The sequence below is a fragment of the Cydia amplana genome, chromosome 23 (genome assembly GCF_948474715.1).
Source record: "Cydia amplana chromosome 23, ilCydAmpl1.1, whole genome shotgun sequence".
Classification (NCBI taxonomy): Eukaryota; Metazoa; Arthropoda; class Insecta; order Lepidoptera; family Tortricidae; genus Cydia; species Cydia amplana.
The window spans coordinates 2327359-2351086 of record NC_086091.1 but is presented as its reverse complement, the minus strand read 5'-3'; the positions used below and the strand labels follow the sequence as shown (position 1 = coordinate 2351086).

Genomic DNA, 23728 nt, shown 5'->3' with positions numbered 1-23728 from the left:
AAAAGCGACTGGTAAATATCAAGTGATATTTAGTTTAGAAGTTCCGAAAAATTATTTTAATAAGATTCCAATATAATTACTTATAATATCGATTTAATGTTAGGTTCACGTTCAAATTGGCCTGTTAGGTACTATAAGCGCCACTTGCACCAACCCACTAACCCGGGGTTAACCGGTTAAACCGTTAACCCAGTGTCAAATTGTACTGGTAACCATGGTAACAAGTTTAACTTTAGTGAATGGTACAAGTGGCGTGAATAACAATTTGAGGCGAAGCCGAAAATTGTTAATAAAGACGACACGAGTATTTTTTGACTCGGTTAAACAACGTTGCATACAATACTTTTTCTACGACCAAGCACTTACTTTTAAATAAAATTGTAAATTTAACAAATATTTTTAATTCAAGAAGTAGCAAAAATGGAGAGTACGGGCGGGAAAAGAATGAATGAATGAATGAAATTAAAAAAAAAACATGTCTATGGTTCACTTATTTGTCAGAGATGACATTTAAAATAAGGTTGGCAACACTGTATTTCATTCAATATTTTTTAAGTGGTCATTACACGAAGTATCGTAAAATCGCCAAAAAGATACTGCGTGTATGCACAAATTCTTTTTTGGGGAATAGACTAAAGACTTGTCTTGACAACTATAACGTAGGGTTTTAAAGATGTGTGCACGACCCTTTAAATGACAAATAAAAGTACGGGAGTAGAAAAAAACTATTTAACTATTTGTTCACTGTATGTTATTTTATGTTTTTTTCTTGTCTGTTAGGTACCCTCCGTGATTCTTCTCACTTGATGGTCTCATCGGAAGACCAGCGCTGGAAGCCACCAGAAACATGCTGAGATGAGGCCATTTCGTGGCACTTTAAATCTTGTGCTTACGAATAAATTACGTTCAATTCTATTCTAAAACGGTACCGTAAAACGGGGTGAGTAGGTTTCGCGGGGAGAGGTGGGTTATGAATGGGGAGAGAAGGTTTGAGAGGGGGGTGAGAAGGGATTTTAAGGCTACTGCTACAAAAATAATGTATTCCAATTTAAAATGGAGCTATAGTAATACGCATAATAAAAAAACATCGATCCAACAATCTTCCAAAATCACCTTTGTATGAAAACCCCTCTCACCCCAAATACGAGGCACTACGGGGTGAGGTGGGTTTTCCTCTTTATCGTCAAAGTTATGAAATGGAACTACCCAAAATAAAATAAAAACTAAAATACAAACACTTATTATATACACCATTCAGTTTTCATATGTAAAAATAAAATGTTATCGAGGTTTGAATTTCAGTTTTGACCCTACTCACCCCATTTTACGGTAATCAGTCAAATTAGCAGTCTTTATTTTGTTTGATATAGTGAAATCTTCATTCATTTTGTATTCAAATCAGGTAGTAATGTCCCAATGTATCCCTCGGGTCCGATCACTCAACTGATGGTGCAAGGAGGGCAAACTTGTACATTCGCCATCAGATATATCGGAGCGGCCAAGGTGTCCACAATATCTGAACAAGCACTCTAACGCCTTGACAATAGAGGCGTGTTCAGATATTCGTGAGCGCCTTGGCCGCTCCGATATATCTGATGGCGACTGTACAAAAGTTTGGGAATTTTCCTTGAAAACCATAGGGACATTTTATTGTATAAGCAGACGTGGCTCACTCCGCGATTTCGTCGCGTCGCTACGCTACAAGTACATGCGGCCCACACCAATTTTGGTGTCTAGCCATAGTAGTTGCCGCGCACCGCTACGGAACGGACGCCTGCTCGCGCTTGCGCCACCTAGCGGCCATATATGTCGTAATAGATGCGTTTTGTTAATTTAGAGATTCGTAAATTACAAGACAACATTATTGGAAGCCATCTTTATTCGTCTAGTTCCAAATATGAAAAACCCACCATAAACTCAAACCATAAACTATTACCATAACGTAACATTCCTCTCCTTAATAAAATTATAACTAACAACTATAACTAAGATTCAATTAGTCTCGACGGAGCCTTGACTATTCGTCCAGACCTCGTCTTATACAAGTCAAAATTTGGTTCCGGAATATCATTGATTCCAGTATTGCTTTGACTCACTTCACTTGTATCAATGAGCTCCTGATCATCACTTTCTTCTGCTTCATAAAAGGATTCACAGTCGCTATCATTACTATCATAGTTTATAACATAAGAGTTAGGATTAACAGACTCATTTTCAGTACAATTAGTTGACTCATATTCATTTATGTTACGCAAATGTTGTCTGTTTCTCCTATATTGGCGACCTTGTTCATCCTTTACAATGTAGGAACGAGGGAAGTCAGCCTTATTTACAACACTTCCTTTTTGCCAGCGATCATCAGACATCTTTTTCTTAAACATGATACCCTGACCTATCTCTAATTGTCTTAGAGGCCTAGCAGTTTTATTGTAGTGGTTTTCTACCTTATGTTGCAACTCTTTATCTAAGAAATAGTTTCTAGTATATATTTTAGGCTTTAAATAATTTGCAGACACAGGACAACGGTTATTTAAGTTTCGATTGAACAAAAGGTTAGCTGGAGAAGGGCTATTTTCCTTGGGACTATTTCTGAAATTTAATAACGCTATATAAGGGTCTGTGTTATCCTCTTTACATTTTTTAAATATGGATTTGACAATTTTGACAGAAGATTCCGCTAACCCGTTCGACTTTGGGTAGTCAGGAGACGAAGTAATATGCTTAAATCCATATGCATCCGCAAATTCTTTAAACTCTTTACAGGAATACTGTGGACCATTGTCACTTATAATCTCTAAAGGACAACCATGTCTAGCTATCATAGACTTAATATGATTGATGATGGTTCCTGAAGACAAGTCATTTAATCGAGCAACTTCAAAAAATTTACTGTAATAGTCTACAACAACCAGATAGTATTGTTTATTAAATTCAAAAAGATCAGTGCCTAACTTTAGCCATGGTAGTCTAGGTATGTCATGAAATTGAATTGGTTCTTTAGTATTGTTTTTCCTAAATAAGGCACATGTTTGACAGTTGTTGCAGAGTTCTTTAATTTGACTTGTCAATCCAGGCCAAAATAGAACGTTTTTAGCTCTACGAAGACATGTATTTAATCCTAAGTGACCTTCATGAATAATTTCTAACATCATTTTTTGTAATGCTACTGGTATCACAATAAGATTATTTCTTAAAATTATTTGGTCGACTAGGGACAATTCATTGCGAAAATTCCAGAAAGGTTTTACTAATTCATTTAGATTGTTCTTAGAATTTGGCCAACCATTATGAATATAATCTTTTAAACAGGACAATGTGGCATCCTCGTTCGTTTTCATGGCAATGAGTTGTCGCTTGTCACTTGAAATAGGCAACGAATCTATCATGACCTCAACATGACAAATAATTTCTTTGTTAAACTCTTCATCAAATTCCTTTGTCTCATCATTCTTGACAACTAGGAAAGAGCGACTGAGAAAATCTGATATATACATTTGTTTTCCAGGTACATACTTAACAGTAATGTCATACCCTTGTATTTTAAGCATCATTCTTTGTAGTCTTGCAGGTACTAAAGACAGGGGTTTTTTAAATAAAATTTCTAATGCCGAATGATCAGTTTCAACTAGGGTATGTTTTCCTAAAATATACTTATGGAATTTGATGCATCCAAATACAATAGCAAACATCTCGCGTTCAACCTGGGCATAACCTTTCTGACATTCAGTTAGCGCCTTAGAAGCATATGCAATAGGCTGTCTGTCTTGTAAAAGACAAGCGCCTACTCCTTCCGAGCTGCAATCTACCGAAACGACTACATCTTTATTGCTGTCAAATAATTTAAGCGTGGGAGCGTTCGTTAATGCCTCCTTAAGTTTATTAAAAGCATTTTCATGAGAAGGAAGCCATTGAAATAATATGTCTTTTTTAAGAAGCTCGCGCAACGGGCTTGTAATAGTCGAGTAATTGTTGATAAATTTTGACAGGTAATTTGTCATTCCTAGAAATCGTTCAAGTTCTTTCTTATCATGAATGCATTTTAATTCGGAAATGGCCATTACTTTAATTGGATCAGGTTTAACCCCTTGGTCACTTACAATCATGCCAAGAAATGAAATTTCTTTACGCAGAACTTGGGACTTCTCCCTATTGAATTTGACATTACATTCTTGAGCTCTTTTCAATACATTTAGTAACACTTTATTATGTTCTTCCACGGTGCTGGCATAAATTATTAAATCATCGACATAAAATTGTACATTATCAATATCACTAAAAGTCTCTTCCATGCGTTCCTGAAATGCTTCTGTTGACACAGAAAGTCCAAATGGCAATCGTTTATAGGAGTAGTTACCAAATGGAGTAGAAAACGTGCATAACTTTGAACTTTCTGAGTCAAGCTGTACTGTCCAAAACCCACTGCTACAGTCAAATTTAGAAAAATACTTAGAGCCTGATAACTTATCTAGTATGTCATCAACCGTTGGCAATTGCTTGTGTTTTCTGATAATGAATTTATTTAAGTACCGAGGGTCAATACATACGCGTATTTTATTGTTTTTCTTTTTGGTTACAACAGTTGAGTTGACCCACTCCATCGGATCCTCATTTTTGGTGATTATTTGCTGTCTCACCATATTGTCCAACTCGTCCTTAAGGCTCTGTCTTAGTGCTATAGGGACCCGACGAGGTGGATCGGCTCTGGGAATTGCATTTTCCTGTAAAACAATTTTATAGGGTTTTTTAAAACAGCCTATACCATTGAACAAATTAGTATACTCTGCCATGATTTTATTTGTGTCAGAGTTATTTGAGACATTTATAGTATGAACCATGTTTCTGGTAACTAATTTTAGTTTCATGCAAGATCTTAGGCCTAAAATTGTCATACAATCTGTGCTCACAATAACAAATTCAATGTTATCACACTTTCCATTCTTGAGGTAGGATTTAATGGTGCACACACCTTTGACAGGTATGCACTTATCATGAAGTGTCACTAATTTAATGCGCTTAGTAACTATAAATCTCTCATCAAGGTTCAATGACTTATAAGTAGCTAAGGACATGCAGTTTACCTGAGCACCAGTGTCTAGTTTGACGTTTATAGACTTATTATTTATAATCATAGACTCAATCCACTCACATTCGCATTCACACTCACTGTTGATACAGCCAACGAAGAAGGACTCCTCGCTGTCGTCTTCAACCTGCTTCTCTGTTATGGCTGCAACCTGTTTGTTTCTGCAAACCTTCGCAAAATGATTAGGAATACCACACTTCTGGCACTTGCAACCTATAGCTGGGCATTGATGCGTGCGATCCCAGTTATTTCCGCAGCGATAGCATTTTCTTGTCTTGACGCTTCTTGTTCTTGAAGTATTGACATTGTTGACGTTATGTACTGGCACAGTGCTGACGTTGAGCACGGAGGTCGCAGCTATCTCATTCGTTAGTTCCGTAACTTGTTTTTGAGACAATTCCGCAGCTCTGCACATGGTGATGGTCTTCTGCAGAGTCAGATCCTCCGTGCGCAGAAGCCTCTCCTTCATAGCGGTATTAGCTAGACCTATGACGATAACGTCTCTCACGAGTTCCTCTCTCTTGTCACTGAAGTTGCATGTCATACTTCTGTTCTGAAGGTCAGTAAGGAAATCGTCGAAGGACTCTGTAGGTCCTTGTGCCCTTGTAAAAAATTTATGGCGTTGCATCGTGATGTTAACTTTTGGAATGAAATATGCATTAAATTTCTTTAGGACTTCTTCAAAGGTTTGCTTTGGCTCTAAATTAAACGAATTGTATATTTCTACACCCTTGTCACCCATGTTATGGAGCAGCAGAGCTATTTTACGGTCATCGGAAACTGCTTCAAGGTCCTCGGCAAGAAGAAATATTTTAAATTTTTGGACCCACAATTTCCAATTCTCTTCCATAGAATCCGTGAATTCTAATGGTCGTACGTAAGAGTAGGCATATCCTTGCTTGTTTTGTGGACATTGTAATGCCGGCGAATTTGCCGGATTTGACTCACCCATTTTCGTATTTCACATGTATTATTTTATACTTCTGACACCATGTTTGTTAATTTAGAGATTCGTAAATTACAAGACAACATTATTGGAAGCCATCTTTATTCGTCTAGTTCCAAATATGAAAAACCCACCATAAACTCAAACCATAAACTATTACCATAACGTAACAAGTGAATCTTCTATACTTACCTATTATTATTTATTCTGTGGTATTTAAGTAAAATTGTATGCAAACATTCGTATTCCTATATATTTTGTTACAAGTTTTTGTTTAGGTACTTAACTTGTAATGTTTGTCATTTTGCATTGGATTTTGAGTTTCCAAAACGTCCCGCTTGGCGCGCGCGCTGGTCAAAATCCCATACAAAAATAGACATAACGCAAACGCGAACGCTCGTCACGCTATCGAATGAAATTTACACTAGGGGTTCTGTAAGTTGGGTGACAGTGTAAGTAATATGATATCCATGGATGTCTGAGAGCACCTTTCGAGAATGACCCATTTTATTTTCTATTAGCGACCCGCCCCGGCTTCGCACGGGTTAACAAATTATACATAAACCTTCCTATTGAATCACTCTATCTATTAAAAAAATCGCATCAAAATCCGTTGCGTAGTTTTTAAGATCTAAGCATACATACAGACAGACAGGGAAGCGACTTTGTTTTATACTATGTAGTGATGTTCACAACAAAGCTTTGTATAAACAAACAACCCATTATCTGCACACGTATATATCCGTCCGTGCGTATAATTGAACATACGCAAAACAAATAAATATAAATGAACAGCGAACGGGAAAAACAAATTTGAACAAGAACAAGAATATATTGTGTTGGAACAACGATATCCTCCCAAGGCCCAAGGTCCTACCTATAGTACATATTCCGTTCGATGTAATTTAAACCATGTTCAATTGGAACAGAGTCGCTTTTGCTTTGTTTCGTTCAATTTTCAAAACACGCAAAACCAACTCTATTTACTACAGCTTAGGTTCAAATTTCAGTGGCATATTTTGGATGTTTTGTTTGTATGCCTGGGCCTTATGTGGTTACTTTACCAATTAAGAAAAGGAAGTTAAGAGGAAAGGCAGGATAGAAGGGGATAAAAGATAATATAATATGGGGCGCCGCACGAAACCTGCGACGTAAGATATGGCCGCCGCGCGGGGTTTACCGTTTATCACAATTAATCTGAAAATGTCCTATATGTCAAATATTTCGTCTAAATACGATATGGATTAGGTATTTCAGTGTCAAAAGTGACGTTTCTTCAAACAAAAACGGCACTTTTGACACTGACATCAAATCCATATCGTATCTAGACGTAATATTTGACGTATCTTAAAGTTCGAATTGGGCCGTAGGTCAAAAGTTTCTTCCAACAAAAACGTCACTTATTTACTTACGCTGACATATCCGATCCATATCGTATCTAGACCTAATATTTGACGTATCTTAAAATTCGAATCAGGTCGTGACTCGTGACTATAGGATAAAGCGCAATACAACCCATTTATAATAAACAGAAAAAACACAAATCAAACGTGATAAAAAAACAATTAATTATTTCTTGCGTAAAACAAGAAAATAGCAGCAAATATAATTCGCAATATATCCACTGCATATAGGGTGAATGTATCTATAGCGCAACCCAATATATAATAAACAGAAGAACACAAATCAAGCCGACGAGTGCGGCCGCTATTTGTCTTCCGACTCCAGAGATCTTGTGAGATAACAGATAACTGTTCATTTTGATCTCGGCATCAAAAGATTTATGGGACGACGGTTGGGTGTTTTACCCTAAGGTTTTTGGGGACGGACAGTTTGGTGAGCAATTTGTTTGAGTTTGACAAGCTTGTTTTGTGATTTGTGACTTTGCGTAAGTTATAGTTAAATGTTAATTTCTGATAAAAGTAATGGGCGGTCTATAGTAAAAGTCACTCAATATGACATTTATCAAAATTTGCTCCTATCTGTGCCATCCTCCTCCTCCTCTTCCAATTTTTATAATTGCTCATTTACTTTTCAGGCCATTTGACTATGGAACTCTCTCCCTGTTGAGTTAAGACGTTCTCAATCTATTCAAATCAAACCTTAAGGAATACTATCTTTCCCTACTTTCGTTTTTATTTTTATAATAATTGACACTCTTGTTTTTTTTGTTTAATATATACTTTTTATGTATGTATTTATGTCTATGTATGTTTATGGTTATACGTATTTAAGCTTGGAGGATACAACTAAACGGAGTAGCCATTAACAGGCTTTCCCCTCTGTCGAAAATAGGCGGCCAACGGTCATACACAATGTATGGACTGACGTTTATCTGACATGGCTATTTTTACGTTACGCATACATTTGACGTTCCCCTCCCCCGCAAAAATCGGCAGACTGTTTTGTACAGAAAATTACAGACATGGCGTCTCCGTTTGATTATATCCTCCAAGTATTTAAGTATGTTTATCTATATTAATGTTTTGTGTTGTTTGGTTATATTCTTATATTCAATTCGACTTTTCATATTTTTTCTTTGCGCCACCTACCGTATATGCTAATTCTTTTTCTTCCGATACTCAAAGGTTGTCTGGAAGAGATCGCTCTTAAGCGATAAGACCGCCTGTTGTTGCCTCTATTATTTTTGTTTGTGTTATTGTACATTTATTGTAAACTACGTGTATGTGAGGTCTGCAATAAAGAGTATTGTATTGTATTGTATACTAGGTGTTTTTTTTTTGCGCTGAGTTCTTGTGACCAATTTATTCGCTCTGTATCATTCTGTATCGGCGTTATTCATAAACGTCTCCTACGTTAATCAGATGGCATAACGACAGATAGGGACAAACGACGATCATCAACTGATTAAGTTAGCAGCCGTTTATGAATAACGCCATATGTCTCTAACTTCATCTCAGTTACTTTTGCGCTTTTGAAGTGAAAACTTCTTTCTTCTTTAGCGGCGCTGTGCACTTTTTGAGGTGGGGAAAAAATGTTAAACTCGCGACAGATCACGTGACCGTAAGACGGACACGTGACCTGATTGAAAAACTGTTACAATGTCATTGAGTTTTTCTTTATTGATTTAAATGCCATCTAGTGAGTTTCCCTCTAACTGGTATTAATATAACTCGAGTGCTAACAGTGATGTGCTTAGGGTTTCAAGTAATGCGACGAAATAACGCTAGATGGCGTTAACCTCAATTATACAGACATTTTGCACTAGTCATTGAGTTTTCACTTCTGCCGGCACTCCCGGAGTGCAACCCGTTTTTTTTATTACTTTCGTCGATATCTTATAGTTTTTAACCATCATTTTAGCACATGGATTTTTCTAAACTAGAAAAGCAACGAAATTCTAAATATTTAATAAAACATGAACTCAATCTCCTAAATACAGTTAGCAACTTAGCAAACTCGCTGAATATTCAGATTTGAATTCGTAATGCAATGAAAAACTCTGAAAACTATATAGAGTTTGCTGCAGGGTTTCGAAACATACTATTCCCTTGTGTCATAGTAGTCGGTTTATAGGTTTTCGGGGTTTAAAGTAGTGTAGTTTTATCTCACATTAGAGCATAATTTAAAGCTTTTAAAATCTTTCGATTAATCTTTGGTTAATAATACATAGGTAGTAGTATATTATGTACTTACTTACTTGGCTGACGCGATGACCCAAAATGAGTCTTGGCCTCCGACACAAGAGCACGCTACTTTGCTCGGTCCAGAGCGGTATCACGCCATCTTTCGCCGACGCCGAGCTCACGGAGATCTGCCTCACAGAACATTATTAAAGAGGTTAGAATGGCTATCGCGCGCAGTTAGTATCGGAACCAGTGTCGCCGCTCGTTCCTCTCCACATTTACTAACACTCGCGCAACGGTAGTAAAAACTTGTGTGCCTGGTGAATGGATACGCCTCCTTTAGACAGATTTGATGTCTGGCTTCTTAATCTGAAGGTTATTGTGGCGTAAAAAGGCATGTTTACTTCGTTTTCGGTCAGCGCGGGCGAGTAGCATGCGAGCGTTTGCTCAAAACCGGCGGCGACACGTACCCTGCTCGCATCGCCATTCTAACTTGTTCTGTGATCTGCCTCCACTCTGTCCGCCCAACGATATTTAGGATGAGTAGGATGACCAACGTGTCTCTCGGGGCGCGGGAAGAATGATGAACGGTTGGAGCATATACTGCTTTATTGACTAATAGTTAGCAGCACTTGAACGTATAACAGTTATACGTTTTTAAAGACTATTTTAGTGACGTAAAAAAATGAACTGATACTAGTCTTAAAAGACGTATAAGACATTTAAACAGAAAAAATCGTCTTTTACGTCTTTTTTGCTTAGTTTTTGTCTTATACGTACCTACTAAGGCTAGACATGGAGGATAAGATATCACGCATACCAGAGCGTAAAAAAACGTATAGCTGCAAATACGTTGATTTAGCTTGGTTTTGTCAAAAAGCCGCTTTTTAGATTAGGAACGGTTGGAAAATTAGTGCAAATACGGCCATTTTTCGATTGTTTTCTCGAAAACTAAGGCACATATCGGAAAACGGGCCAGAGTGGTCGATGCAGCTCAATCTGTACATTACGAATATCACAAAAAGTCAATTTCGGCAAAATGTCGAAAAACTGCTTTTTACACTAGGAGGGCAGAACAGGACGTAAGGATATTGTAAGTAAAAGTAAATATTTGGTGACAATATTACTCAGATCGCAACATGACGGAGTTCTGAGGTAACTAACGTTAAAAATAAAACATACAACCTACTTTGAAGTCGATTAAAAATAAGTAGGTAGGTAAGTTAAATTGTTTTTTTTTTAATTTTCAACTGTGTGGGAACGCTCCCTGCGTATTGGGCACCCTCCCGAGGGCACCAAATTTTTATAGAATTTTTAGTTTTAGTTATTTTAATTGTAGTTAGTTTTAGTTTTATATTCCTGTCTATGTCTTTTAGTAATTTATATTAAATGTAAACTGTTATTTGTAATGTTTATTAAAGTTCTAAAACTTTAGTGCTTATTTTAATTAAATAGCATATGTTACTTGGATACATAGAACGATACAGTGCAGTGAATATAGTCCCAAATCAGTTTCCACGTCATCATAGCAAAGTGTAGATGACTCACGCTAGACCAGGCCGGGGCCGGGCCGGAGCTTCCGGCGGTTCGTTTTTTATGGAAGCACCACGTGATCACCGATCACCCGTCATAGAAAATATCGGATGCCTTGGCCCGGGCCCGGCCCGGTCTAGCCTGCGTCATCCTTAAGGTATAGTAGCAACATCAAAACTTGTTAAAAATGGCACATTGTCCCATCCCTAGTCCCCAGACCAGGCGTGGCTCGCTCCGCGATTTCGTCACGTCGCTACAAGTACATGCGGCCCACACCGATTTTGGTGTCTAGCCATAGTAGTTGCTGCGCACTGCTACGGAAAGGACGCTACTCGCGCTTGCGCCACCTAGCGGTCATATTTGTCGTAATAGACGCGTTTTGTTAGAGAGTGAAACTTCTGTACCTAGTACATACTAGTATTCATTCTGTGCCCAGACGCTTTGTTCGGCATGTTTTCCACCAAAAATTCAAATTAAGCTTCTAAAGTAAACTAAAACACACTGACAGCTAAACTTTTTAAAAAGAATCCAGCGAATACGTCAGTCAGTCTGACGATGCATTGTCCTATCACGGTCTTTGTCGCACCAAAACGCACCATTTTCTACTTTATTGTTATATGAATAAGGTTGGAAATAAGTGTGGCATATGTTGACGAAACTTTAAAATGGAGTTGCAAGCGTAAAAATTGCAAATCAGCGTATAAAAGAATGATGCTTTAATTTTTAAATGTCGCCATGTTGATCCGGGCTTTCCCGTTGTTATTTTGCTTGGTTTCGTCAGCTCTGAGTTAAATTGCGATTGTGTGGAAATGCCGTGAATGCAGTTTTCTTTTAATATGTGGATTTAACTTTGACTACTATAATAAATAAAAAATACAAGAAGAAATAAAGTGTTTAAGTAGTTAATTTTAACGATTTTTGTGACGTTGCCTTTGTGATAATTCTCTATTTATTTTTCATACTTACAACCGGTTTTCAAAAACAATAACAGGTTTATTATTAGAAACTTTAAAAACTAGATTTTAGTACATATTATATAAATACACAATAAAACTAACTTGAAAACACTCACACTCACATTATCCGGTTTTTAATACTTTTTCTTTCAAAATTATAAATTTGAAAAATTGTTCTGTAAGTAGGTCTCAAGAGAATCCAAAAAGTTCTATGGAAGACATCGTTTGCAACGGTTTGCAACCTGTTTTTCTTTAACCCTTTAACGATCGATGTTATAAGGAGGCTGTATTATAAGGTAATCATTTTTGCCATGTAATATCTATGTATGCCCTATAATCTATATCTTTTACCCAGATAAAGAGTATTCTATCTCTAGAGTTAGACCAAGAAAAGTCTGCAACGATTTTGATAGCAGACGCAGTGCAAGTGTTATTTATACATCATAGATGTTTGACATTTAAAATAACACCTTGCACTGCTTGTGCTATCAAAATAGTTGCAGACTTTTCTTCGTCTAACTCTATATATTATTTCAGTTTAAAAACCCGCAACCACTAGCTTTCCTAGATTTATCTGTGAAGACATAAGTAGTGTAAGTACTTACTTATACTTTTTACGCCCCGGCCCGGCCGCGGGCCGGTCTAACGTGACACATCCTTTAACGTGATCTTGAATCTTAGTCAACACCTAGCAATCCATCGTGCTTATTTGTAAACTCCAGTTATCACTTTATTTATGTATATATGTATAAACTTTATTGCACATGGAAATAAAAACACGAAAAACGCAGTTACAAAAAGTCTTGTCCCGTCTCCCACCAGTTCCTGTCAAAGGCGTCGAGGTCATCCCGCCAACCGACCTCGGGATCGATTTTGTGGGGCCCAATTGGTGGTTGATTAAGCCCACAAGTCATCTGGCGTAACAATTTATATTCTTTCGCATTTACATTTTTATATCCTTGTTGTTCTGGAAGTAAACTAAACGTTTCTTTGGCCAGCTTTAGCAAATGGCGTTTTGAAATGTCTCCCGTAATCTCCACTTACGCTTTAGAGTGTACGTTTCTTTATTCTGAAACGTTTCCGTTTTGCTTTGTTAGCTTAAATATTATTAAAATTTTTAGTTCGTTCTTTGCAGCTCTATTTGTAGGATAATTTTAAGTTGGGTTTTTATCGTGTTTCCAACTGTGTATTTAACTCTTAAAATGTGTTAAGTGTATTAATGGGATCCCTTTGTTTCCCATAAAGTTTTAAGTTATATTATAATGTATTGTTTGTCATATTATCATCAGTCATACACTGAAACCGTTAACTTTTCAGGATTTTCGTAAGGTTATCCTATAGATGGGTTAGGTTAGGTTTGTTTTATGGCAATCCTGAAAAGTGACGCGTTTCTGAATCAAATTAATTATTTAGGACCAACGAAAATGCGGGAAAACAATACATTTTGACTTAAAACTTTTTGGGAAACAATAGTACACCCGTGTATTAATTTATGTAGGTACTTAGTAAAAAACGATTTGATTCGATTAGGTATTTAATTTTGGTATTATAATCTTGGCAAAAAAATTGTCCCATGGCTCTTAAGTTATCAGCGAGTTAAGAACTATGGGGATATTTTTGAGTAAGTTATTACCCATATTTTTACACTTAACTGTACTAAATTATATTTGGAAGGTGCCTTTTAAAACATATTTGTTTTAACATATTCAGCAACTAACGTCACTATAAATTTAAATGCTATCTCGTGTGACATGGCGGCCGTATTTCACTTTAATTAGCGTGACAAATAACTTCTCGTCCTGCATGATAATTAGGCTAGAGTCATCTAGAGTTAATTAAAACAGGTTACTAAGAAGTCTAGGACACCTAGAATGGTCTAGGTATTTTAGTGTACCTAAGTTATAAAATTTGCAATTTCTATCACATGTACCTATATCGGTCGGTCGGGAATTTCACTTCGTAAGAGATAGAATTTTTTTAAATGTCAGTGTGCTGTAGTGTTGAGTCGCTCACTCATGAGGCACCTCATTTGTACCACTCATTTTGTTAATTTGTCGCAGTACTTCGTACCGCAAAAATGTCTTACTTCACTCCTCTATTCATTTTACTCATTTACTCGCGCGCATCACTTTAATCTGAGGTGGTAAGTTAGTCACTTCTATATAATAACTAGCGACCCGCCCCGGCTTCGCACGGGTTAACAAATTATACATAAACCTTCCATAAAAAAATTGTCGCTGTTGGAATTAATGGAATAGTCGATGCTGAAAATATGCTAGTACCTCACCTCATTTGAAGTAAGACATTGTAACACCTCATTTTAGAAAATGAGGTACTCATACAAACTCATTTTAAATTGATGTCCTACACATCACTAGTGTGCTGTGCAGGATATGTTGCTGTAGTTACGCTATAGTGCCTATAGTATATTACATACTTAGGGCAGTAAAGTTTAGCGAAGCGTGCCGAAATTTGACGCTTTTCGCACAGAGAACAGAAATAGTTATTTACGATACAAGTACAGATAAGAGGAAATCCGAAACGAGTGGCGATAAATTAAAACACGACCGAAGGGAGTGTTTTAAATCGACACGAGTTGCGAATTACCTATTCGCACGTGTATCGTACAACGGTTTACAGAACATATGGCACTTTAAATTTTCGACATACGCACGGAAAGTGCTCTTTCCCGCACTATAGTTCGGGAAAGTAGCACCATATGTACTGTAAAATACTATAAATTGTTTGCCCTATGGAACTAAAGATGCCCAGTGGCGTAGCTAGGCTAGTGGGCCGTCGCTCAAGGCCTCGCGCGAGGCACTTTTGGGCACAGGGCGATTTCGCTCACGATACGCCACTGAAGATACCGTTCGGAATCAAGATACACAAGCATTAAGTATTGCTGCAGTAATGCAGCGCGACATTGCAGCCGACTGCATTGTGGCTGTAAGTGTCATAGTGTAAGTCAAAGGTAGTACAATCTCTTTGCACGTGCCAACTTGTATGCCAACTTGTGGCCATATGGATTATACGTTGTCGCCGCATGATTGATGAAACGCCTCCGCAGTATGGGCTTCTGTGATGGAGTACGGCACAGGAGGCAGCGGATTTCGCCGTCAAGGCCCCGCCCTTATATTTACAATTATTCATTGGTACTTACTGTTCTGTAGCCTATGTCCATGCTCCGGACATTCCAGAAATGTGTCGGGTACCTAAGTGAAACTATTTTCCAATAAAGCTAAGAAGCTGATACCTATTTATTTGGCAAAATAATGCTTGATGAATGACTCACCCTAGACCGGGCCGGGCCCGGGCCGAGGCATCCGACATGTCATTTTCTGTTACGGTTTATCGGTCATCACGTGGTGCTTTCCATAGAAAACGAAGCGCCGGAAGGCCGGTCTTTCTAGAGTGAGTCATCCTTAATATTGCTTTAAAATCAACGGTATGCCTATCAGTGTTGTTGGCTGTAACGTTAATGCAATTGAAAATGTTGGCCATTAACCATTATAAATTGAACCTTAAACCGTAACGGACGATTACAGTTTACGGTTCAATTTATAATGGTTAATGGCCAACATTTTCAATTGCATTAACGTTTCGGCCAACACACTGGTACCTATATATTTAATAGAGATGTCTGCAGGCTAGAGTCTGTGCGGAAAGAGAAGAGTTGTGGAATGTATGGGGCCTAATACATTCCAGGAATCTTCTCTTTCCGAACAGACTCTAGAAAGGTTCTAGCTGCGTCCTCGGCAAGGAAATCCTTTTTGCGGAATGCCCCTTTGATAATCGCTACCTGCTTCTATCTTAAAGCCCATATTTGCAAGTACTTCAAGATATTCATATTTTATAAGATTAAGAAAAAAGGGAAAAAAGCTATTTCTCATTTTGCTACATGGAATGATTAGGATTTTCGATACTTTAATAATGTCGGAATCCTTATTATGCTAAAGGGCCTAATAATGTGCTCTCGATTCCATTATGATACCTATTGTATCATATTTTTCGTATAATATTCTGGATTTATTCGTTAATAATAAGTGTATTGGATAAATTACAATACTTATATGTTATAAATACAAATTCACGTACTAATACCATCAAAAAAATTATGACGCTCAGTATTATTTAAATTTGAGTCCTAATGCCTAATGCCTAGTCCTAGTTTCACAAAATTGATGGTTTAATACCAGTTTTATTTCTCCAACTACTAAAGCTAAACTGAAAATTAGAGCATTAGGTAAAAGCTCGAGTTTCACATACAAACTCCACAAAGCTACCCTTTAATAAACGCTGGAACTTTTGAAAGCTCATTGAAAGCCAATACTACCCGTAAATAAGTTCTGAAGCTGAAACTGGGCTTTTAGACGTACTAGGTCACCTATAAAAAAAGCTCTTAACTCTATTTAGGTATTTCTACGTCCATACGGTACATTTCTACGTCAGTAAACAACCATCCTGCAACTCCGGACTAAGTAATGGTATGCGGGCTTCGTAGCGTATAAAAGCTACGCCCTTCGTAGAGTTCGTAGCTTGTACATTCAGAATATTATATGAATTACCGACATTACCTACCTCGTAGTACTAAACGACCTCGCATATGTTCGTCCGTTAATATTACTCATCTTGTACTAGAATTGGGCCGTGATTAGATGCCAAATTTGTCTCTACTCACGGGCCAATTCAAACAATGCTTTCAAGCACAAACCACAAACTTTCACACTGAGAGATCAGTATTGTATCGGTGTGATATCTTATAAGCATCGTTCGAATTGGGCCGTCAGTGTCTTCGTACATCAAAAGTCGCTTCTTAACAGGAAAGAGACAGACATATCGCGTGACAATACAAAATGATAATTGCTAACCTTTCTCACACATAAAGCGCTCGAGTATTTTCTATAAAACATTTCACGAAACAACCAAAGTTAGTCATTCATTACCGTCTTCTATTGTCAAACTTGTCTTTATTACAGTATCTATAAAACGACTTAAGCGCCAAGGACTTTATACTAATCTAAGCCCTTTTTCCTACTAAGAAACTTTGGGTTATTACATTATTCATAAAACGACTTAAGCGTCACGAATTTCTTATTAATATACGCCCGTTTTACCACTAAGACTATCGCAGCTTTTAAATTCAAAAAGGTCGTATGTTACTATGGAAATCGTAGGAAGATAAGAGGTTCTAGATTTCAATAGTAAAATAGGCCGTGAAATCGTAAAAGTTAGGAGTGACGCTTAGTTAAAACTTGTTTAGGACCCTGTAATAACTATTATGTCCCTAAGGTGATGTTCGGGCATGAATCTAGTATTAAACTGGATTGGGCATGAGTGGTAGGGATAACTGACAGAACGGGATAGTCTTATGTATCTTTCAGTAGGAGTAGCAGCGAAAGCGCTATTATTGTTTGTCCTAATTGTCACAGTCTCACATATTTTTTGTTCCCCACCGTTGATTTAGTATGGACAGAGCTGGGCACCGTTAATCAAAAAGTTAACTTCGTTAATCGTCAATCCGTTAAATAAAAAGTTAACTTCGTTAAACGTTAAAATGTTACTTTCCAAAAGAAAAGTTAAAGTTAATCGCTAACTCGAAATCGTAAATATACGCAATAGGAAATAAAACTAGTAGAAATAATTATATCGTCGTGTCGTGTGACCGCTCGGTCTCGAATAGTAAGTAAGTTGTTATCACAGATATAGGAAGGAAGTATTATAGGAAGGAAGATATAGTATTATATGCTCTGAGGTTGTTATATTTGTCTCGCTCGCAGCCGTGTATCTTATATGGCAACTGCTCAGGTTGCCGCGATCGACTCTGTCATACTCTCGTAATAACAAAATTAATACGGCGCACGGGGTAAGCAATATCAGACTCTTAGCCAGTAGTACGATTCGCGCTATGTAAAGTTGCACTGCATACAAACCTAACGCAAAGTAGTCGGAACGTGATCGGCGCGGCGCGACAGCGCGCGGTCTTAGTGTGAGTAGGTACTTAGGTATTAACGATTAACGGACTTAAGGAAGGTTAACGGAAGTTAACAGTTTTTTAAAGTTAACTTAAAAGTTAATCCGTTACTCGAAAACTTAACTTCGTTAATTAACGATTAACGGATTAACGGACTTCTGCCCAGCTATGAGTATGGATTATGGTGGGCAACAAATAAATTCGACCAATCATAGTGTCGCATTGCGTATGTTTTGTCCCTCACGGAGGCACGCGTATACCACTTCTATAGGATGCTACCTTCTAGACTCTGTGCGGAAAGAGAAGAGTCGTGGAATGTATGGAGCCCAATACATTCCACGACTCTTCTCTTTCCGAACAGACTATGTGTTCGGATGATGGAAGCAGTGTTGTGATGCAGTGGTGATGTTCGGATGGCGATTGCGACAGCATGCTGCAACGTTGACGCGTGTAGTGTCACTGTCTATCTCCTTTATAAAGAGAGTGATGGCTTGAATTAGGCTGCCTTTCACTGAAGCCGAGATGAGCGGAGATTAGAGACACGTGTGCGGGAATCAACCAATAGCATTGCTTGTTATTTAGCTAATTAACATAGACACGATGTGAGTAACAATTACAACCAATCCTATCCCTGCATGTCTCCTCTCATCTCCTTAGCGGAAAGGCAGCCTTAACGTTCTAATCGCTATAACAAATGCGGCAACGATGGCAAAGATATCAAGAAAATCCCGCGTTGTCTACTAAGTATTAAAATAAAGAATAACGTTTCAACAGTGGTAAAGGTAGGTACTCCGTTTGGATTTAGACTATACTAGAATTTCTGCTGCAAGGCGTTAAAGTGCGTGTTCAGATCATTTTGAGCACCTCGACCGCTCCGATATATCTGATGGCGACTCATTGCAGCCGAAGAGCTATAGAGCCTGTGCGGAAAGAGAAGAGTCGTGGAATGTATGGAACCCAATACATTCTACGACTCTTTTCTTTCCGCACAGACGCTACCGAACTATTCTTAATCCAAACTTTTTAGTATTCTTCTGTACCAACTGTGATTAAGAAGAAAAATAAGTTCACTGTCAAATGTCACCTTTGTCAAATTATAATGTAAATATCTCCGAGATTTCTTTAAAAAAATTAGAATATTAAATTTCAGGATGTATGAAGGCAAATTCCTGTAGTGAATGAGTTTGCGCGAAACGGGTTTAGTTATTTTTAAGAATCAGTGCCGCTGCCACGATGGGTACCAATGGCAGCAAGGCATGTGCACGGAAAGTTGATTGTTCTACTAGTAATACTAGGTAATGTATAGAGGAGGCCCCATTGCGGCGTACGCTACACACGAATGTAAACTAATGAGTTTGTCTGATGTCTTTGCGGAGCGTTTGACGATGTGGCAGGCGTGGCTCACTCCGCGATTTCATCGCGTCGCTACATACATGCGGCCTACACCAATTTTGGTGTCTAGCCATAGTAGTTGCCGCGCACCGCTAAGGAACGGACGCCTGCTCGCGCTTGCGCCACCTAGCGGTCATATCTGTCGCAATAGACTCGTTTTGAATCTTTTGTACCTATAGTACTAATATTTATTCTGTGGATGTGGGGGTCTCGCAAGCTTTAATTTCAATAGCCATGTTAGTAGGTGACAATATTACGATGATTTCGAGCTGATCTGATCTGATGATATTGTATTGTATTGTATTTGTATTTATTTATTGTATTTATTTGTTGTATATAGACATTATAGACCGAATAATAACCATAGTATAGGAACTTTTTGACCGTTACTGTTTGGCCCAAAGGTTAACTGGTAGAGAATGCCTTCTGACATTAAGTTCGCCTTTTGTACAGCTTTTACTGTGCAATAAAGTTTAAATAAATAAAAACTATCTGATAACCCCATAGAACCTCATGAAATTAATTTCTTTAGGATTACCTTGTAAATGTTTAAATAGTACCTACACTACCTACAGTCGGCGATAACACTTATACCTAATATATTTTTTTCACCAAAAGTTTTAATAGAGTCTGTGCGGAAAGAGAAGAATCGTAAAATGCATTATATCCCTTTCCGCACAGACTCTACAGCCTATACCTACTCTGATATTTTTATTGTCGATAGAGCAAAATGAAAATAATGTATTTTTCTTTTCAGTTTATCTGATTTGAGATACATAGTGACAGAAAAGCCGAAATGGAAAGTTTTCAAAAAGACAGAGTAAGATTTTAAGTTAAATTTCTTTTTAAACTTACTTAAATTTTGCAGTTTGAGTGGCATTGTAGCCTGTGGCATAGTTTTCCTGGTATGTAGTGGAAATTACTGATATCCAGAATTAGAAAGAATAACCTGAAAACAGGATAAAAACCGTAAACAGATTTTTTGATTAAGACTTATTTTTGTGTCATTCTAAAATAGTAAAGTTTCATTCTATGGAACTTGCTAACTATGTAAACAAACCGCCATGTTGAAATTGTCTCTAAATGATGAATTTAGTGACTTTTGTTCACATAGTTAGCAAGTTCTATAGAATGCCACTTTAGGATCTTAAGGGGCCCATCACTGATTACCAGTCCGCCGGACGATATCGGCCTGTCAGTTGTTCGGAACTGTCAACTTTTTGTTCTAACTGACAGGCCGATATCGTCCGGCGGACTGTTAATCAGTGGGCCCCTTTAAAGTTATAAAAGTATATGTTACGTTGGCGTGTGTATGTGAATTACACGCAGCGATTCTCAGTTTACTTTTTCTAATAAGACTTACTTACGAGACTCATGTTTGGACAGATTCCCAAAATTCCTTTCCAAAATGATTTTCCCGCGTTTCAGAATAAAAGCGGTACCAAACCGCTGTCACGAAGGGCTGGTACCTGATAAGGGGTGCAATTGCGGGAAATTCGAGCCCTGCAGGCAACGGGTTACGCCGAAGGGAGTCACCATACATTATCCAAAGAAGTGAGTTATAACAAAGAGAGATTTTATAGAGAGTTACACTTCGTTTTTTTTAGGATTATAAATTTGGTAAACAATCTTGATGTGTCTTTTAATTGAAAAACACATTTTAAAAATAAGTTACGGTCAATATGTAACAATTATGAATATAATACGATCTTTTATAGTATTCTGCTTTCATAAGTAATAGTTATTGGTTTTTAAAAGTGTTTTTCAATTAAAAGACACATCAAGATTGTTTACCAAATTTCTAATCCTAATAAAAACGAAGTATACTGTCATGGTAAATTATACAGCCACAGTAAATTTACCGCCATCTTTTGACAAGATTAAAACGGTTAGAACGCCATTTGACTTTGATCCTTGTTCTTTCACTGATATGTGTTAATTTGTAAATATTGAAATTATGTGTTATAATAATATTTTCTTGCTCTCAGGCTGTGACTTCATACGCCTGAATATGTTTAAACTATTCAATCCTATTTTCAACTTGGAAACATTTTCAGGATGGTCGATTTCCAACAATTTGATAAATTTAGGTATAGAGCCATATAACACCTGTTTTTGTTTCAGGACCAAAAAGAATAAAAAACCCAAATCGTGAGTAATCTTATGTATAAATAAGTTTTTTTGGTAAGAAACAAGATGTGCGCTGTCATTTTGCTCGGCTTTTCAACCCGTTTCTAGGGTTGCGTATTAACCCGTTTCTAGGGTTGCGTAGCCAAAGTGGCTAAAACGGAACTCTTATAGTTGCGTTAAGTCCGCCTGTCCATCCATCTGTACACTGTTCTGTAAACCTGTACTGATCTTGTGTGTGTGTGTGTGTGTGTGTGTGTGTGTGTGTGTGTGTGTGTGTGTGTGTGTGTGTGTGTGTGTGTGTGTGTGTGTGTGTGTGTGTGCGTGCATGTGTGTCTGTGTAGGGGGGCACTCCATATAGGTACATAATTTGAACCGAGCGAACATTTTAAATAAATTAAGATAAAATTCTGGACGTCAAGGTTTGGACCACCCTGTATGCGCGGCCCAGCATGCACTTGGCCGGTTTTTTGTTTTTTGAATCCATATTATACATTTGCATTTTTCCTTTGCAGTTTGAATAAGAAGGGCCATGCGTTCAACTTCTCTCTCAACTTTGGATCGCCGCCCTCAACCTTTACTAAGTAACAAGTAAGTGATTTTCACTTATAACTAACATTAGAAACCTTTACTAAATAACAAGTAAGTGGTTTTCACTTATAACTATCATTAGAAATAAACTAATTTGAAACTGCGTGCAACTGGTTGCCAAGTCTCCTGAATCACTTTGAAACCCAGGTTTTAAGGTACATAGGTACTTAGGTCATACTGAAAATTCCTGGACTGGCCACTTAGAAACAATAAGTTTTCTCATACGTATATCAGAATCCAGAAACTTTCAGTATGACCCACGTATTTTAATTAAAAAGGCATGCATTTTCATGATAGCTATCAACCCTTTACATAGTGGGCCAATCCATGAGTTTTTTTAACAAACTGGGCTAATATCGTCCCCTGGCTAACGGGACAGAATAACACTAAAGGGGCCACTGATGACCAGTCCGACGGACAATATCGGCCTGTCAGTTGTTCGGAGCTGTCAACTTTTGCGTTCTGACAGGCCAATATCGTCCGGCGGACAGATGATCAGTGGGCCCCTTAAGAAATTGATGATCGACCACCTTACAAAATGTAGTTAGGTATAAATAGGTAAGTAACTAAGTAGTTAGTCCAAAAGTATACAAAAACAACACTACTTAAACAAAATTTCTTTTTCAGATGTGCAGACCTTCAAAAGTTTTTTTCATCATCTCTGTAAAATTTCTGTTATTTTAATATTTTGTTGTATTTAAATTATTTTTGATGATAAATAATTATGTTCAAAAAAGCTTTACTTAATAAATGTGTGTCACACATAAGTAACTTTTATTTTGTACACTTAACATAATTTAGACATTTTTTGCATTAGGGTGAATCAACTTTAATATGGTCCTCAAAAGTGTACAACTCTGTGAAAGTTGCTTGATTTCTTACGTTCTGAATATTATTATTAAGTTTTTCAAGTCTAGATCATTAGTCTAAGGTATAATTTACTTGTAACTTCTCCGCTCTAATAAGTAAATAAACTTTGAAAATTTCTTAACACTGAAACCCCTGAAGGAACTATAATATTATCTAGAAACTTCTTACAATAGGCTCCTCATTAAATCAACACGGCTCTGGAGTTTTTCGAAATATTTACAGCTTTTCTTCTTGAAGTCTATTGAAAATATACCTTAGGCTAATGAGAATAAGGGCAAACGTTGCAGAACGCGTGAAATTTAAAGTGTTGTAAGAAATATAATAAAAAATATGTTAAAAGTATATTAATAATGCATTAAAAATGATGGATACGACTTTGATAATCAGCAATTAAGAACTGCAACTTAGTGGCGACGTGTCTCGATGTATCATGCGCTCAGCGACTTGTGTCGACCGCAGACAGATGACACGTCGCGGCGACACGACTGGTTTCTATGAAATACTTACCATTCGAAGTCAGCGATACCAAGGTCAGCGACGCGTCGCCTGACCGCAGATCTGTATAGCCTTTCTTACTCTCACACGGAACCAATTGCATATGGCGCTCCTACCGTGCTGCAGTCAGGGTCAAAATTAACACAACGACACGATGCGGCGACGTGTCGCGCCGAC

The 23728-nt window shown here is 37.5% G+C and overlaps 2 protein-coding genes and 1 long non-coding RNA gene across 3 annotated transcripts in view; 2 read left to right on the top strand and 1 right to left on the bottom strand.

Annotated features, from left to right (window-relative positions):
• The window catches only part of LOC134658881 (uncharacterized), a 379350-nt gene that overhangs the window by 284593 nt on the left and 71029 nt on the right, over positions 1-23728 (top strand). The window lies entirely within an intron of this gene.
• LOC134658705 (uncharacterized) lies at positions 2083-6019 on the bottom strand. Its single transcript, XM_063514358.1, has 2 exons — positions 5147-6019; positions 2083-4718 (listed from the first exon to the last, which is right to left on the bottom strand). Coding segments are annotated over exons 1-2 (789 nt in total). The 5' UTR covers positions 5934-6019; the 3' UTR covers positions 2083-4716.
• LOC134658754 (uncharacterized) lies at positions 19156-22953 on the top strand. Its single transcript, XM_063514397.1, has 6 exons — positions 19156-19371; positions 20226-20288; positions 20897-21022; positions 21593-21619; positions 22111-22186; positions 22814-22953. The coding sequence occupies exons 1-5, from the start codon at positions 19310-19312 to the stop codon at positions 22181-22183; spliced, it is 351 nt and encodes a 116-aa protein (XP_063370467.1). The 5' UTR covers positions 19156-19309; the 3' UTR covers positions 22184-22186; positions 22814-22953.

Excerpts from the sequence above, each read along its gene's own strand:
- LOC134658705 (XM_063514358.1), bottom strand. The coding sequence starts at position 5,933 with ATGGAAGAGAATTGGAAATTGTGGGTCCAAAAATTTAAAATATTTCTT.
- LOC134658754 (XM_063514397.1), top strand. The coding sequence starts at position 19,310 with ATGGGTACCAATGGCAGCAAGGCATGTGCACGGAAAGTTGATTGTTCT. Across the intron at positions 19,372-20,225 it reads TGTTCTACTAGTAATACTAG|TTTATCTGATTTGAGATACA; the intron begins GTAATGTATAGA and ends TTTTCTTTTCAG. Across the intron at positions 20,289-20,896 it reads AAAGTTTTCAAAAAGACAGA|AATAAAAGCGGTACCAAACC; the intron begins GTAAGATTTTAA and ends CCCGCGTTTCAG.